This window comes from Borostomias antarcticus (genome assembly GCF_949987555.1).
Source record: "Borostomias antarcticus genome assembly, chromosome: 2".
NCBI lineage: Eukaryota > Metazoa > Chordata > Actinopteri > Stomiiformes > Stomiidae > Borostomias > Borostomias antarcticus.
The window spans coordinates 25,428,023-25,445,588 of record NC_140235.1 but is presented as its reverse complement, the minus strand read 5'-3'; the positions used below and the strand labels follow the sequence as shown (position 1 = coordinate 25,445,588).

General features: G+C 44.5%; 1 protein-coding gene across 4 annotated transcripts in view; it reads right to left on the bottom strand.

Moving 5' to 3' along the window:
* Positions 1-16,987, bottom strand: part of mppe1 (metallophosphoesterase 1) — a 32,027-nt gene extending 15,040 nt beyond the window's left edge. For 3 of the 4 annotated variants that reach the window (XR_014630965.1, XM_084455914.1, XM_084455913.1), the window contains exons 1-5: positions 16,604-16,987; positions 16,021-16,129; positions 13,256-13,359; positions 12,489-12,569; positions 12,141-12,249 (exon numbers count right to left, since the gene is read on the bottom strand). Coding sequence is in view for 3 of the 4 variants with exons in the window: in XM_084455914.1 (XP_084312040.1) it covers positions 12,141-12,249; positions 12,489-12,569; positions 13,256-13,359; positions 16,021-16,129; positions 16,604-16,824 (624 nt within the window). In the remaining variant the exon portion in view is untranslated. Of the gene's footprint in view, positions 1-12,140; positions 12,250-12,488; positions 12,570-13,255; positions 13,360-16,020; positions 16,229-16,603 lie in introns of all 4 variants that reach the window. The other variant, XM_084455915.1, reaches the window with a different exon arrangement.
* Positions 16,988-17,566: the final 579 nt, after the last annotated feature.

The following is a 17,566-nucleotide window of genomic DNA, read 5'->3' as shown; positions in this document are numbered from 1 at the left end:
ATCCACAATGCATTCACTCACTCCCTCTCTCGCAGTTCTGCGGCTGGGGGTGTGGCCTCTCAGGTGGGAGGTAGTTGTTGTGTGTGTGCAGGATCCTCATAGCGATGACGCGCATGGCCAGCTGGAAGCCCAGGGCCACCTCCGCAAACTGGGGGGCACTTTAATAGGCCACACGGTGACATCTTATAGCTTATCTCTCACCGGATCATGGGCTATGCACTCGGGTGCTCGGGGTCAGGAGCGCAGTGGAGCGCTTAGTCTCGAGCTCGTTTCAAATATTTAATATAATATGTAATATATAATATGAATGATTCATAGAGATCGATTATCCTCATTTAATATGGCATGGGTGGGGGGGGGGTCACTGCTGTTGAGTGATATATTACATGTTTTGGGGATAACCCTCACGCTTAGAGAGTGGCTATTTATATTTGTCACATATGTATAGGCTACCATAGGTCACGTTGCCTTAATGTTCGCGAAACGATCGTGATTGAGTCTGTTAATTGTAATAAGCTAAAAGAAAATAGCTCAAATCTATTTAAACCTAGCCATACATTTATTTTAATTAGCCGCTTGGACTAGCCACAGCTGTCTTATCCGGTCTTTGACATCACGGGTGTTCGCATTATGACGTAGAAATTACACGTACAACGGCAGGTTGTCAGATGTAACAAGTGGGCATAAGCGTCAGTGCTGTGATTTTCTGCGACAGATTAACATGTTGATGAAGATGTGGATCTTACAATATGTAGGTTAGTGCAAGTAATGATGTTTTTTAGAACCCAAGAGAGGGTCGATGATCGTCAGGCGACGCTCCTGAATGAGCCAAATAGGCTGTCCCAGGATCTTCATGTGACACTCATCTGCGGGACAGTTGTGATTGCTCTCTCTCTGGTCCTCATCATATCTTGGCTATTATGGCAATTGAGAATTCTTAAAGGAAACACCAAGGTTGGTAATCAACGTTTCATTGTACTTTAATAATTCACAATTCAACGATTAATGAAGCTGCTCTGTCTTTGTGAAGCCTTAATGACCTCAACATCCGTCTGGTATTTCCTTTATACAGGATGAAAACTATGAAGACATTGATTGGTAAGTTTATAATGCATTTTTCAGTGTATCCATAACAGTGTGTGTGTGTGTGTGTTTGTGTGAGGTGTGTTTGTGTATAATGTGTGGCATGATTATGAGGGTCCGTGTAGGACTTAAATATTGAGACACTCTTACATTCACTGTACATACATACTACTGAGACATTCACATACTATTGAAACACTCACACATACATACACACTACTGAGACACTCACACATATACATACATACATACATACATACATACATACATACATACATACATACATACATACATACATACATACATACACTACTGAGACACTCTCACATACACACTACTCACACACATTTTTCAGTTATGTTTTTATTTTTTATTTAACCTTAATTTAACCAGGCAAGCATTTAAGAACAAGTTCTTATTTAGAAAGGCGGCCTGGCAAGTGTATGTGTATGTATGCTCTTACATGTGAGAGTGGGAGTGTTTCACATGCATTTGTACAAGTAATCTCAGTAGAGTGTGTAAGTAATTTCACTTGCAACGGAAGGTACAAGTAGCCTAGGTCTACTTCAGTACTAGAACTAGGCCTACTCAACTGGGCCTACTTCAGTGCTAGAACTAGGCCTACTTCAGTACTAAAACTAGGCTTACTTCAGTACTAGAACTAGGCCTACTCAACTAGGCCTACTTCAGTTTTAGAACAAGGCCTACTTCAGTACTAGAACAAGGCCTACTTCAGTAATAGAACTAGGCCTCCTTCAGTACTAGAGCTAGGCCTTCTTCAGTACTAGAATTAAACCTCCTTCAGAGCTAGAACTAGGCCTACTTCAGTACTAGAACTAGGCCTCCCCCAGTCCTATAACTAGGCCTCATTCAGTCCTAGAACTAGGCCTGCTCTAGTACTAGAATGAAACCTCCTTCAGTGTATTATTTCAGGCGGAAAGGCTAACATGGAGATTTCAGGCGGCCTTATCAGAAAGTTGTTTAAACGTTAACTATTTCAAATTTATTTTTGTGAAACGGTATGAAGGTATAGCTTCTATGTTGTTACATTTGCAGGCCTTATTCGTAATTGGCAATTGCAATGAAGATGACATTGTCGATTTTATTATTTTTTATCGTGGCCTAGTTCTAGCACTGAAATAAGCCTTGTTCTAATACTGAAGTAGGCTTAGTTCTACTACTGAAGTAGGCCTAGATATAGTACTGAGGTAGGCCTAGTTCTAGAACTGCATTTCGATTATACATTTAAATGTATTGAAATCATCAAAAGTCATTTTAGTTTTTATTTTATTTTATCTCAAAAGTGCACAGCTGGACAGAGCCTCGACCCCGTGCAACAACTGTGGTCCGACGGACTGTGGAGGTGACATGCCGTCAGCCGGGTCTCAGATGAGTAGAGGACACAGCCGCACTAGCTACCTAACCACCCCTATGGTGTCCAGTGGTGTCGGTGTTGCGCTCTCTGCACACAAGGGCCAAAGTTCAAAGATACGATCTGAGCCTGATGTTTCACGATCACCCGAGGGCCACTGGAAGCGGGGTCTCCATCAGAGGAATTTTTGCGGGAAGTGGGAAGGAGTCTGTCAAGGGACGACCACTTCCAGTTCGGACTCTCTGATGAAGAGGGCAGCTCCACCTGACACAGCTCCATCTGACACAGGTCTACCTGACACAGCTCCATCTGTCAGACCACCATTCTCCATGACCAGGACCAATAAAGGAGACAGTCCCGCTAGCTGCCTAACCACCCACATGTTGTCCAGTGGTGTCGGTGTTGTGTTCTCTGCACACAAGGGCCAAAGTTCAGAGGGCCGATCTGAGCCGGACGTTTCACAATCACCCGAAGGCCACTGGAAGCGTGATCTGGTGGTGCGTCTCCATCGGAGGCATTTTCGCAAGAAGTGGGAAGAAGACTTTCAAGGATCGACCACTTCCACTTCGGACTCTATGATGAAGAGAGAAGCTGTCACAGCCTTGTCTGTCACAGTTCCATCTGGCACAGCTCCACCTGACACAGCTCCAACTGACACAGCTCCATCTTCATCTGTCAGACCACCATTCTCCATGACCAGGACCAGAACAGGAGACAGTCCCGCTAGCTATCTAACCACCCCCATGGTGTCCAGTGGTGTCGGTGTTGCGTTCTCTGCACACAAGGGCCAAAGTTCAAAGGGCCAATCTGAGCCGGACGTTTCACGATCACCCGAGGGCCACTTGAAGTGTGATCTGGCGGTGCGTGTCCAGTGGAGGCATTTTCGCGGGAAGTGGGAAAGAGTCTATCAAGGGACGACCACTTCCACCTCGGACTCTATGATGAAGAGGGCTGCTGTCACAGATCAACCTGTCACAGCTCCATCCGACACAGCTCCATCTGACACAGCTCCATCTGTCAGACCACCACTCTCCATGACCAGGACCAGTAGAGGAGACAGCTCCACTAGCCACCTATCCACCCCAATGGCGTCTAGGGTTTTGGCGGTAAAGGCACAGTCCGAGCTGAACGTCCCACGATCACCCGAGGCCCACTGGAAGCGGGGACCAGAGCTGTCTCTTGATCGGAGGCTCTTTCGCGAGAAGTTGGAAGGAGTCTATCGAGGAGCGACCACTTCCACTTTGGACTCTCTGGTGAAGAGGCAAGCTGGCAGAGCGCCATCTGACACAGCTCCACCTGTCAAACCACCTCTCTCCGTGACCAGGACCAGTAGAGGAGACAGCCCCGCTAGCCACCTATCCACCCCCATGGCGTCTAGTGGTCTGGCGGTAAAGGCACAGTCCGAACTGAATATTCCACGATCGCCTGAGGCCCACTGGAAGCGGGGACCAGAGCTGTCTCTTGATCGCAGGCTCTTTCGCGAGAAGTTGGAAGGAGTCTATCGAGGAGCGACCACTTCCACCTCTGAGTCTCTGGTGAAGAGACAAGCTGGCACAGCTCCACCTGTCAAACCAACACTCTTAATGACCAGGACCAGTAGAGGAGACAGCCCCGCTAACCACCTATCCACCCCCATGGCGTCTAGGGATTCCATATGACAAACAAAGTCATCTAGACCATCTACCCATCATCTACATCACCTGTTATCTACCCCAGTAGCCTCCACATTAGGTTTGTTCAGTGTGAGGTTATTATGTCTTGTGTTTGTTTGTACTGATTTCATTTGAGAATAAAGTCTCTGAACATTATTTGCCTGTGTTTGGGTCTTATCTCCATTGTATCCTGATACACGATAATCAGAGCCCCTCCCACTGCTGTTCTCAGTGAGCTGTGTGGACTGAGAGAATTTGTGCAATAAAATGTGTAATAAAAATCAAATTAAAGCCGCAAGCAGCAATGAGACAAAGTCCTATGTTTACACCCCCTTAAGACTGACAGGGTGAGACTGACCAGACAGAGTGGGTAAATCCAGCAAGACCAGCTAATGACCAGCCAAGGTTTGTAGCTGGCCTGTATTGAGGTCATTGTGTCATACATTTACCATGGGCACAATTTTATATACCATACAGCCGTAGATTGACAGACATGGGTTTGATTGATTGATTGATTGATTGATTTACTTTATTTGGTGATTCACACCGTGCACACAAACTAAATACATACAGAAATTGTTAAAAATCGAGGATAAAAAAAACAATAAAGCCCTAAAGCTTATATCCATTGTGGTCGTCTGGGTTAAACATAACACTTAACACAAGATACATCACAAATGAATATGAATAAATAGCTCAATAATTAAACTGAACGCATCAACAGGACAGCGAACTAAGACAATACAAACAACATAGAAAGTAACAGGTGGCAGGGCCGTTCATTTCTAATCTTAGAGGTAAGTAATAAAAAAAGACATGTTATTTTGCAGCCAAGTCTTTAAGACCCTTTTGAATGTGCTGAGTGAAACATTCAGATTCATGGCTAATTTATTCCACTGAACTGCTGCACTGTACAGAAATGTGTTCCCATCAGGAGTAGACTGACAGTCAGGGGGGTGACTGACAGAAAGAGGGGTAGACTGACAGATAGGGGCATAGATTGACAGGGTGTAGACTGACAGACAGGGTCAAACAGACAGATCGTGGTGGAAGGTGGGGAGGGCAAAGCCTGGGGCCACACCCTTCCAGCCAGAAGGACGAATCAGGAGACGCCTTCAACCCTGAGGGGATGAAGTGTTTCTGTCTCCTTCATCTCTCTCAGTCTTTCTCTGTTCGTCTATCTCTCCCCATCTATTGCTTTCTCTATTATATCTATGTATCACTCCTTCTCTCCTCTCCTCCTGTAGTTGTTTATAACATCTTCCTTGCCTTCTCCCCTTTGCCCCTCCTCTTCTCCACCTTTTGTTATTTGCGGTAGTACATTAACGGAACTGCTCAGCGAGTTTGACATTACCACTATTTACCACTAGATGTCGCACTTTTGCACTGAATACAACCAACACGACTGATTCTAGAACCTATGTCACATCAAGTGACGTCTGAAAAGCGACCAGCTGCCTGGGCCACTTAGCTCCTGACCCCCACAGCAACCCCCAGCTCTGCCCAGGAGACCCTCCCCCACTCTGGCCTGGTGTGGCAAGACGCTCTGCTTGTTGCCATTCTGGGGAGGCTCTCCTGGTTCTCCTAGCCTCCCACTCTGTCTAGACACTAATGTAGATCTGACTGCATGCGATAGGTCTAAGCAATATGGCAGGCGATTCCACCCTTGCCTGTTAGAGGGCAAGGTGGAGATGAAACCATCTTGCTTAGGCCCATCGTCATCTCAGATCTAGTGTCTAGGGGGGGTTGGAAGTAGGGGCTGGTGTAGGCCACAGGATATTTGTCCCTTCTCTCTCTGCTCCTGAGACTCTCACACCTACAAAACCGAAAGCACAACTACACCTTTCTCTAATGTAACCTTTAAAGACATTCAGTAAGGATGAGGGTTTGTCCGAAGAGTTGCTTCCACAATGGTGAGGTTAGGAGCTCAGTCGTTACAACCCTGTGTATGATCCACCACCACCACCACCAGCTACAAATGAATGTCCACTATGGCTAAGCTAGGTGGTGTTTGATAAATTAATATGTGAATGGGAGAATTCCCCATGAATGTGATTGGCACTTTAATACTATTATCTTTTTAAACAAACCCCTTATATATATTGGGTGTACTAGTGGAAAGAGAAGGAGAGAGGGGACAGGAAGATTTAAGATCAAACATTTTCCTTCAGGGCTATTCTATTCCACTTGGGATACTTGAACATTTAGAAACAAAACAAGCAATCTTTTTATTTTAGTCTCGATGTCGGAGGGTGTCAGTGCTGCAACAGTGGCATTCTCCATCATTGTTTTAACTTGACCAATGAACATATATTGACTAGGAGGAAGACGAGGAGATTGGGTTGGGTTGCACATGCCTTTTGAGCAGGAAAGCAAACAAAATCACACCCACGTGGTGAAGTAAGCGACGCAGGTTTATGAGCAATCTCTACTGCCCTCTGCTGGTGTGCATCGGTATATCTCATGCTATGAACGGACACACACACGGGGACACACACACGGACACACGTCACGTACAGAAGTGGTTGCACCGCTTTAAACAAAACAAAAAAAAGCACACAGCATTGTTTCATGTCATCATTCCTCTGGTCGTATTAGCAGGTACTGTGATCTCACTGCTGCTTTTCTCTGTTTCTTTGCTCTTCATTTCCTCAGTAAATGTGTTTTAATTATGACGAGCATGATCTTATCTGCACACAAAAGAACAAACTTTCAGAGACTTGAACTAGAACAGACCAGAGGGCAGACCCTCAGACCTGGAGGGTGCACCTGAAGAGCTGCTGGGATTTTAGATCTCTGCTCCTCTCAACCTGCTACTGTGGACAGAGGAGCGGAGCAAGCGTCACCATGGGCCCCTTTATCAATGAGCTTGTGATCAAAAGGATTTTTGAAGTGAACAAAGATTGCAAGTATTCGGACGTTCTACTTTTCTTTCTCTTGTTTTCTTTGGGAATTAACTACAGTTTCAATGTTTATGTTACGATTGGTGAATTGGGATTATTTTGCACTGGGTGCATCTTGTTTCATATAGTGCAAAAGTGGGCTTATGAAGTGAGGAATACTGTAGCCTATGTCCCATCTCAAAACTTGAGGGAAGTGGAATCTGAGATTTTAAGGATGTTCAATGGTCAATAAAATGGCTTTAAGAATGAAGAAGTTGTTATTCTGTCATTTCTACTCAACCAGAATTTATGTGGTTTGGTCAAAATACACATCTCGATTTATTTATTGCTCCTACGTTTACACGCACAGAACTGTTTTATGTATCCATACAGTGATGCATACCAATACAGTTTCTGCCTCATTATTAGTGAAGGGGAAACAAAGTTTTGTTGTGTGTCATTGGGTCTGCACGCTGCCTGTTTGCATCTTACCTGACTGGCCGCTCCTATCAGGTGACATGGAGAGGTTTGATGTCGGAACCATGTAGTCTGACTACGGGGGTTCCACAAGGGTCTGTCCTGGGTCCTCTCCTCCCCCCCCCCCCCCCCCCCCCCTCTACACTACTTCTCTGGGTATATTACACTCACAGTCATCCATGATTGGATGGAATAAGTACAGTAGATGCGGGTCAATTTGATAGACTGCTAGACTACAGATAATAAATTGCCAGGTTGAGAACCTTATGTCTGGTTTTGTACCTATAGGAACTGGAATGAGGAATTGATTAGTGCTGAAAAGATATTGTAAGAACAAGCAATAACAAGAATTCCAATGTAGAGTACCTGTACCTGGTTTTATATGGCGAATAAAAGGTTATATTCTTGTACCTGTCCTGGGAGAACTGATGTGTCAAAACCGCCCCCTCTACTGGCAATAGACCTCAAATGCATGATGGCATGTAGTCATGAAATTAGTTACATTAAGCCGGATGGTATTTATTTACGCACAGCACAAACCTGCCTATTCAATCCACAATGCATTCACTCACTCCCTCTCTCGCAGTTCTGCGGCTGGGGGTGTGGCCTCTCAGGTGGGAGGTAGTTGTTGTGTGTGTGCAGGATCCTCATAGCGATGACGCGCATGGCCAGCTGGAAGCCCAGGGCCACCTCCGCAAACTGGGGGGCACTTTAATAGGCCACACGGTGACATCTTATAGCTTATCTCTCACCGGATCATGGGCTATGCACTCGGGTGCTCGGGGTCAGGAGCGCAGTGGAGCGCTTAGTCTCGAGCTCGTTTCAAATATTTAATATAATATGTAATATATAATATGAATGATTCATAGAGATCGATTATCCTCATTTAATATGGCATGGGTGGGGGGGGGGGTCACTGCTGTTGAGTGATATATTACATGTTTTGGGGATAACCCTCACGCTTAGAGAGTGGCTATTTATATTTGTCACATATGTATAGGCTACCATAGGTCACGTTGCCTTAATGTTCGCGAAACGATCGTGATTGAGTCTGTTAATTGTAATAAGCTAAAAGAAAATAGCTCAAATCTATTTAAACCTAGCCATACATTTATTTTAATTAGCCGCTTGGACTAGCCACAGCTGTCCTATCCGGTCTTTGACATGTATCTTCGGAAGGTACATCGTAAGGGCGATTTACGATGTACCTTGGGTGGAGCTGTTTCCCAGAGCCTTCGTAGCCAAGGTAGGCCTATACCTTGGCTTAAGAAGGTTCTGGGAAACGCATCGCCACCTAGAGGTGGACCTAACGACGTTCTTAAGAAGCACGTAGCGCTACGATGCCTTAACGATGCCTCTGGGAAACGCGGCCCAGACTGGTACTGGCACTGTTCAGACTGGTACTGGTATTGGTCAGACTGATACTGGCACTGGTCAAACTGGTACTGGTCAGACTGGTACTGGCAGTGGTCAGACTGGCTTAAGGTAGAATTTGTACTGGTTAAACTGGTCCGGTTGAGAATAGTCTCAGCTCCCCCTACCAGAGTCTGATTAAACAGCACAGCAAGTCTGGTTTATTGTCCCCCACCCGGCGACAGCCCGACTTCAGGTTGGTCGGTGTCACATCGTGAGTGAGTGAGTCTGTCAGTCCCCCCGTGGTACCAGAACCCACCACAAAAGGGGCGCCTTTCCAATGGATTTTTCCATTGACAAGTACATTCAGATTTTTACATCAAAAACTATGCTTGGTGTCTCAGTATATTCTCAGACAAGTTTACTCGGGAAACCATGTAGGCTACTTTCTACATCTGCAGAGAGTAGAGCTTGAGGTGTTTAGTAGAGCTAGATATGTCTGCATGGACTTGTTTGCCCACTAGATGGAGACGTTATTGTACTCTTATTCACTCTACCATGGTTTGTAGAGAGCTTACTTTGGTCAATCATTGATACACATGATGTGACATTAGTAGCGCTAGATATGTCTGTATTTCAACATTCATTATAGGACTTTTGACCATACAGGTGCATGGACTCGTTTAACAACTAGTGAATGTTGTGTCCCACGGTCATGCCTCTCAATTCCAGATTGCCGGCATGCTATATAAAATCACACATTATGCTGTCTTTCTTTGGTTCATTATAAACAAACAAAGACAGAAAATTGAGGGGTCTTCTGTAGGGCAATATAGTGGGATCTCTGTATAAAAATTGTGCTAGAAACTTCATTCAAACTTTAAAATGTTCATAACTTAATGTTTTTAGAGTGGTGGCAGCTGTTGCTTTGAAAATATTCACACATTTTGTAAACTGCTGACACTCCTACAGTTTTAACAGCTCATACACATTATATCTCAAAATGTTCACACAACTGTGCTGATTTGTACAATTTAAGTATCTAAGCTGTGTGACTTATAGTTTTCACGGTATGACGATTTGTTCGGCAACTGCACTCCCCATTGAAACGTATGGTGCCGCACTCTAACTTTTGAGCTGCTAATTTTGCATTTTTACCCTTTTTCTAACTTGTCGCCATGGCTACAGTTTTTAAGCTACACAGACATATTATACAGGAAAATGTTCAGCAAGTTCCCAGGATTCCTACGGTGTCAACATCTAAGCTGTAACATTTATACTTTTTGAGAGAAAGCTGTCTGAATCCGGCATGCCTTTACATGTGAATGAAGGACTGCTTAGAGTGTCAGTTGGGATTTGAATTTGGGGACACGAGCAGGATCTCTTAAAGGAGTAGTAAAGGCAAAATGCATGTTTAGCCCAGTTTTAAGGTTACTTATGATCATATACAATGGTTCAGATCAAAACGTTGACAAAACTAGCACTTTTGAGAAAGTCTGATAATTGCTCTACCACCGTTGTGGTCATACAATGGATGTGGGTGGGCACCGTGAAAAATCATTCAAAAAACATGTTAAACTCTCAATTCAAAGACAAGAAACTGACTGAGGTGTTAGTTGGCGTTCTGACATATAATTCGCCATAAAGTAAGATTCGAGTTCATCTGGAAAGGCTTTTTTAAATATTTAGCATAGAACTATTTAGTCGCAGCACATACATGTGTAAACTTCCACTTAAACTGATTCAGATCTCGCGCAATGCCTTGAAGTAGTTCCGCTTCCTGAATCCCCTCTGCGGATTGATCTACACATCTACAACGGTCGCTTCAATACAAGTCACTGGATTTCATAAAATGATCAATAAAACCCTACAGGATTCATACTTTGCGGCGAATTTGATATCAGAACACCAACGGACACCAATTACCCCCTCGGTGAGCTTATTGTCTTTGAAATCGAGTTTAATGGTGCGTTCGTTTGTGGTCGGAAGTGGCAAGTCGCAAGTGGCAAAATACCTACCTCCGACCTGTGTGCATTCGAGCTATAGCGAATGATATGATGATGATGATATGATATTGATGTCAGCCGGCAACTGGGGGCTGAGAAACATATCCGAATTTGCAACGAGGAACTGCGAGTTCATGCGGCGTTTTATTTAATAATTCCTAGTAGCAAGTCGCAATTTGCCACCTCCCAGTTATAAACGAAAGCCCCATAACATGTTTTTGAAAGATTTCACGGTGCCCACCCACATCCATTGTATGACCTAAACAGTGGTAGAGCAATTATCATACTTTCTCCAAAGTGCTAGTTTTGTCAACGTTTTGATCTGAACCATTGTATATGATCATAAGTAATCTTAAAACAGGGCTAAACATGCATTTTCCCTTTACTACTCCTTTAAAGGTACAGGCACACTTTTATGACTACAGTGGTATCACACCACAGACCACACACCTCCCCTCAGTGTGGTAGAGACACACGGTCTTCACTGATGAAGGCAGGTGGGTGGCCCAGAGAGGGCTACACTGTCCGCGACCTGCTATGACATGAGGGGGCGGAGTCTCACCACCACACCACTATCCACACCACGGACGCCACAATTCAGCCCGAGTGGGCTAGAGACACACGGTCTTCGCCGGTGGGTGCATGGAGATTGCCTGATCCATAGTAGTACTAGCAGTAGCTGTTACATACAGCTGCAGCAGCTAGCCCACCTCACATTTTCTCCAGAAAATGTACTTTCTAGTTTTAGTTTGCTATTCTTGCACTTTGTCTTCAGCACTAGATTATGCTCTTAGTTACTTGTTGTAGAAAGGAGATGCACTTGTGAGTTCTGGCAAGTAGTAGTACATTGGCTTTTTCTACGGTAAATGCAATTATTGTAAGTCGCTTTGGATAAAAGCATCAGCTAAATGACTGTAATGTAAATGTAATGTTTAGGGGGAGAAACTTAATGACAAAAAGTTATTTTTTCTTCATTTTAATTTGGCTAATCACAAGATGGTGAGGTGGCTTCAAATGGAGGCATTTCCTTTTCTCACACGATGGCAGTGCTTAAGACTGGTTTGGTGGGTGACATAGATGGATAAATGGTTTTCCTGCAGAGCAGCTGAGATTAATTACCAGTCCTGTTCACAATCACCAGTCCTGTTCACAATTACTAGTCCTGTTCACAATTACTAGTCCTGTTTACAATCACTAGTCCTGTTCATAATCACTAGTCCTGTTCACAACTACTTGTCCTGTTCACAATTACTAGTCAGCTAATGTGAGGATTGTAGGGTGTTATAGTGGTGATGATGAAGATAAAGAGGCTGACCTGAGCAGAGCAGTTGAGAGCCTGGGAGAGTCTGTACAGCTGTCGCTCCACCGCCAGGCACATTGTGCAGCGGTCTCCATGCAGGGCCATGCTGTTCACCAGCACAAAGCTACACACAGAGACAGACAGAGCCCGGCCATTGGTAAGGCCCAAGTCAAATTGTGTGATAGGAATAATGGTTGTAGAGAAACACATGTGCTAGTAAACCCCTTCCTTTCTCTAGCTCTGTTGCCACTTTACTGATGATGACTGGGACTGGGTACAGTTGCACTTTTTGGACTAATGTAGATATAAGTCGCTTGTGGATAAAAGCGTCTGCTAAGTGACAAATGTAAAATATACACCTACTTGACTCCCTTCCTGCTGAGAACTGAGGCGGAGGTGAGGTTGAAGACCTTCTCAAAGCGCTCCAGCTTAGACCAGCTCATCCTGACAACAGGAAGATACTTTTAGTGTCCACGATTAGAGACAAGCAGTGCCGCGATCAAACGGGAAAATTTTGGCATTTCGCTCACACAAAGTATAGCCTATTTAAGTCAGTAGAGATGAATCAGGTGTGCCACAGTATAAAAACCTAGCAAAAAGAAGCAAACACTTTATCCTAAGCTGGAGGGGGTCGATATCCTCGTGCGTGAAGAAGCCTACAAGAGTACAAATTACAGAGCCAATTAAAATTAAATGTTAAGAGTTGCTTGGGGGGGGGGGGTGGCTGTGTGGCTCTCAGTACATTTGTAGGCCTACCGAAAAATGGGCCTACAGAAAGGTGTGGTGGTAAATGGTGTGACAACCTGACAATTGACAGGGCGGCAGATTGACAGTAGTCAGAGATGGCTTGTCGATTGACAAGTGGTTGTCAGAGGTAGTCAGTGCCTATTTGGTGGTTGACAGAGGTAGGCAGAGCAGGCTAGTACAGTAGACAGTGGTTTTCACTGGTTCACTGTCGCCAACAGACACTTTAAAACACACCTCATTTAATGAAACAAAAGCAGCTCAACATAAACTGCATTTACAGCGAGATAGCGCTATAAATTCAAATTGCTTGGATGGCTCATTCACTTTGGAAATCAACCGTTCAAAGGTGGAAACACAACCTTTGCCATGGGTTGTAAACTCACTCATGATGGAAGCCGATGTCATGGTTCCCGACAATGCCAATGAGCTCCGTGCTGTCATGGTGACGGAAGATTTGTTGAAAACGCCTCACATCCTCCTCCCAGTCCTGACCAATCACACACAGTTACTGTTGCCCACGCCCCCAAATAAAACCATGATCTCTATCATAGTGTGGGGAATCTGGAAATACAAGCCTTCCAATGGGGTTTTGAAAAAAGGAAAATCCAGGCATTCAGAATCGATTAGATAAAGAAGTAAAAAGCCTTTATTTCATTGGGCTATATGAACATTAAAAACACTAACATGTTTTGGCATGAAGCCTTTCTCAAGGTGTGCTGAACAAGAGCTGAGAACAAAGGGAGGAAGTTATAGCTATGAGGCCCCGCTCACAGGTGAGAGGGCCTGCTGTCACTGTAGCTGTAGTACCACAGGTCTCCTCCAGTGGTGCTGAGGAGAGTCTGTGAGGGATCAGCAAACAATGTGTGAAAAACCAGTACAACAATTGATAATGATCAAAAAGAACAAGACATATAATTAAAGAAATGCAATTCGAGAAAAGAAGAAAGGTCAAAATCTTCATTGAGACCAGGGTAACTGGTTGAGGAAATGAATGAATGAGGAAATGAATCCAGTAAGCTTTGCATTGTTTGAGGCGTTTGACATTGTCCCACCCCTGGCATCAGAACTGATGACCTCTATGCCTGACACTTTCAGGGTAGCATCACTCATATGCTGGGCTTCCATGTAGTGCTTAGCCATAGGGTAGTTCATATTACCAGTGCGGATGGCATATCGGTGTTCGGCTACCCTATCATGGAGCCTTCTTTTCGTGAGGTCTACATAAAAGCAGCCACAACTGCATTCAAGGCGGTAGACTACATGAGTAACATTATAACTGATGAAGCCATTAATGTGATAACCTTTGTTTGTGAATACATCACAGAAATGGTCAGTCTTCACCATGTTTTCACAACAATTACAGTGACCACAGCGGAAGTTCCCCTTGAGTTGAAGCAGCCAAGTGTCACATCTGGGTCCAGGAATGTAACTCCTGACTAGCTTGTCTCTGACTATGGGAGCCCTTTTGAAGCTGATGCCTGGAGGCTCTGTGAAGACCTCGCATAGTGATTATGGCCCAATGTCTTCTCATGATTTGTTTAACCTGGACAGCTTGTTTACTGTAGCGTGTGACAAAGTAGGGTTTCTGGGTCTGCTCCTGTTTGGGTTTGGGGCGGAGCCATTGAGACTGTTCAAGTGACACAGCCCTGTTGTGGGCCTGAGTTAGGACCTGGAGTTGATAACCTCTCTGTCTGAAACGCTGTTGCATGTCCCTTGATTGAGTGAGAAAATCATCATTTATTTAGAAGTTTATTTCCGGGACAACATACAAATACATTAGTCTCCTTAGAGAGAAGATGCATTGTACTAGATTATAGCTTTTGCCTCGGGACGCAGCATTCAGTCGAAGTGCGCATGCGCAACGTTGTGCTTAAACAACACAGTAGTAGCTAACTATTCCGCCGTCTATGGAGATGCGTTTTTTTAGCTCAATGATATAATGGCGGAGGTGAGAAAACCGAAGCGAAACATCACGGAGGATGCCAGAAAAAGAAAAAGACAATCTGATAACGTTACGACAGTACGACAGTGCACTTACTCGCAGAGCCTGTGGGGGCGCAAATCCGAGAAAACGCTATGTATTGCTTTAAAATGATAACGAGATCATCGTTACAAAAAATAACATAAAAGTGAACACATAGTAAGTAGTGACATACATGATCATACAATAATTACATCACATTACATTACAATATTTATCAGTATGTATATGTTTATACTGTAGGTGTATATGACTGTGTGCCTGCGTGTGCGCATGTATTATTGATGAGTATGTATATATGTGTCTCTTTATAAATGATTGTATCATGAGTGTACATTTGATATGCAGCTCTTTTACAGGATGCTGGTAAATCAAAATGTACAAGCTGAAGATCAGAGGCCCCAAGATCGAACCTTGTGGAATACCCATTCTGGATCGTCAGGGAATTAAATGTTCTGCATTGTCTGACTGACTCGGCCTCCTTCACACTACTTGCACATGACCGCTGACTGTACATATGTTCACACTGCACACACATACATTATCACAACGGCACACGGTAAAAGAGACTTGGTTTCTGTATGTTCTTCCCTGTTTAAATAAAGGATTCTATCTATCCAGTTAGGAACAAACACACACAAGCTGTCATCATTTGTACTACAGCACATCTGGTGAAGGTCAGACCCCAAGGACGACGACTACCAATAATATGAAAAACCTGGAGCTATAGCTCTATGCAAATCCGCTTCCCCCTCACACACACACGCACACACACACAGTCTGATCCGCCTAAAGAAATTAACTGTGTTTATTTTTTATTTTACTTAGCACATACTAAAAACAGTGCTTGGAGGGGAACGAAGCCCGGAGTGCTTATACAAAGCTCCACCCTCTTGTGTGCAAGAGGTATTTGTTTATGCATGTGTGTTTGTGTGTGTGTGTGTGTGTGTGTCTGTGTGTGTGTGTGTGTGTGTGTGTGTGTGTGTGTGTGTGTGTGTGTGTGTGTGCACATGCATGTGTGCATGCGTGCGTGTGTGTGTGTGTGTGTGTGTGTGTGTGTGTGTGTGTGTGTGTGCGTGCATGCGTGTGTGTGCATGTGTGAGTGAGAGAGTATGTGCACAAGCGTGCGTGCGTGTGTGAGGGAGAGAGAGTTTGTGTGTCCAGTACCTCTGGTGAGCTCCACTTGCCCTCATCAAAGATGTCTCCCAGAATGAAAACCATCTCTGGCTGCAGCAGAGACATGGCAGTCTGAAACGCTCGTTCCATCTGCCATTCCCTGCAGGTAGAGTTAGCATACACATACACACATACATATACAAATAGTGTAAATGTTTTGTGTAGGATTTAAAGTGACAGAGAGAAGGGAGGAAAGAGACTTGGGGGGAGAGAAAGAGACATGGGAAGACAGAGGGAAAGAGGGGAGAAAGGGAGTGGGGAGAGATGGGGAGAGAAAGGGAGAGAGTGAGAGAGAGGGGGAGAGGGTTTAGTCAGCATTCTTCATCAGGAGATAAGCATTTAAATTAGTTGTCTCAGATGACCTAACTCCTGACCCCATTGACTGAAGTGATTACTAGAACTCTCCTGGTTTCCATCAAATCCCATGACAAGATAAAACACTAACTGTCCTTCATTACGATGGCGATTTCATAGTTTTCTCTAATAGGCTATTGACGGGTTGTTGTTGAACCATCAAGGTGCTTTTCCACAGAACAGCCTACCCACCATACACGCATCTAACTCCCCTCCTTACCTTCGCAGTTTGTCCAGCCAGTGCCCCTTGATTGCACCGAGGAGGTGAGGGTCGGAGAGGAACAGCGCACGGAGCGGGGGGTCTGTCTCGCCGTCTCCGTTCAGCTGGGGCCAGGCGCAGCGCCATACCGCGGGGTAGTAGATCAAATATTCACAGAATATTAGCACACAGCAGAGAGACAGGGCCAGAGAGAGGACCAGAGTCCATCGATATTTGTTCATGTCGGTAAAATGGTTATGTTCTTCTCGCTGTGGGAAAAGCGGAGTAAATCCTGCTATAATTTGGAACAAAAACAGTTGCCCCAGATAAATAGAACAGCTTTAAAAATAGCCTTGGCTAAAACTGAGAATCCTGTCGTGCCTGAAATCCATGGTGCTCGTATATTTGAACAATTCTGAGAGGAATGAAGAATAGACTGGATGAACAACATTCCAGTCATGAAACTGCCTACTGTTAGGGTCCATGTCACATGGTCCAACTTTGGCGCGTCTGTCGCCCCAGCTACAGATTTAGAGACCGTAGGCCTACTGTCGCTGCGACCACTTTGATATTAAACATTTTTTAATCTTTGAAAGTAACCGTTGGGCTACTCGTCTGTGTTGGCCAGCACGTGACAGAATTGTAATGGTCAAACATCTTCCAGCTGACCTCATATGATTTCTCCAGTTGAGGAACTGCAGAAGAAGTGAGTAAAATCAGCAAGGGATATAACGGTTTCAGTGCCTAACATATAGGCTAGCACATAACTGATACAAACACACACATAGTCCTGGCAGACCGGTGAGCATATTTTTGTCATTCGTCGAATGACAAAAACACAAGGAATGTGATATTCTGAATAACTATAATAATATTATGCAACACGCTCAGTGTGTGTGTGTGTGTGTGTGTTATCCGGTTGGCCTGGTTACCTCATCCCGGTACAGCAAGGCATGGATTAGTCCAGTGTAGAGGTGATTTGTT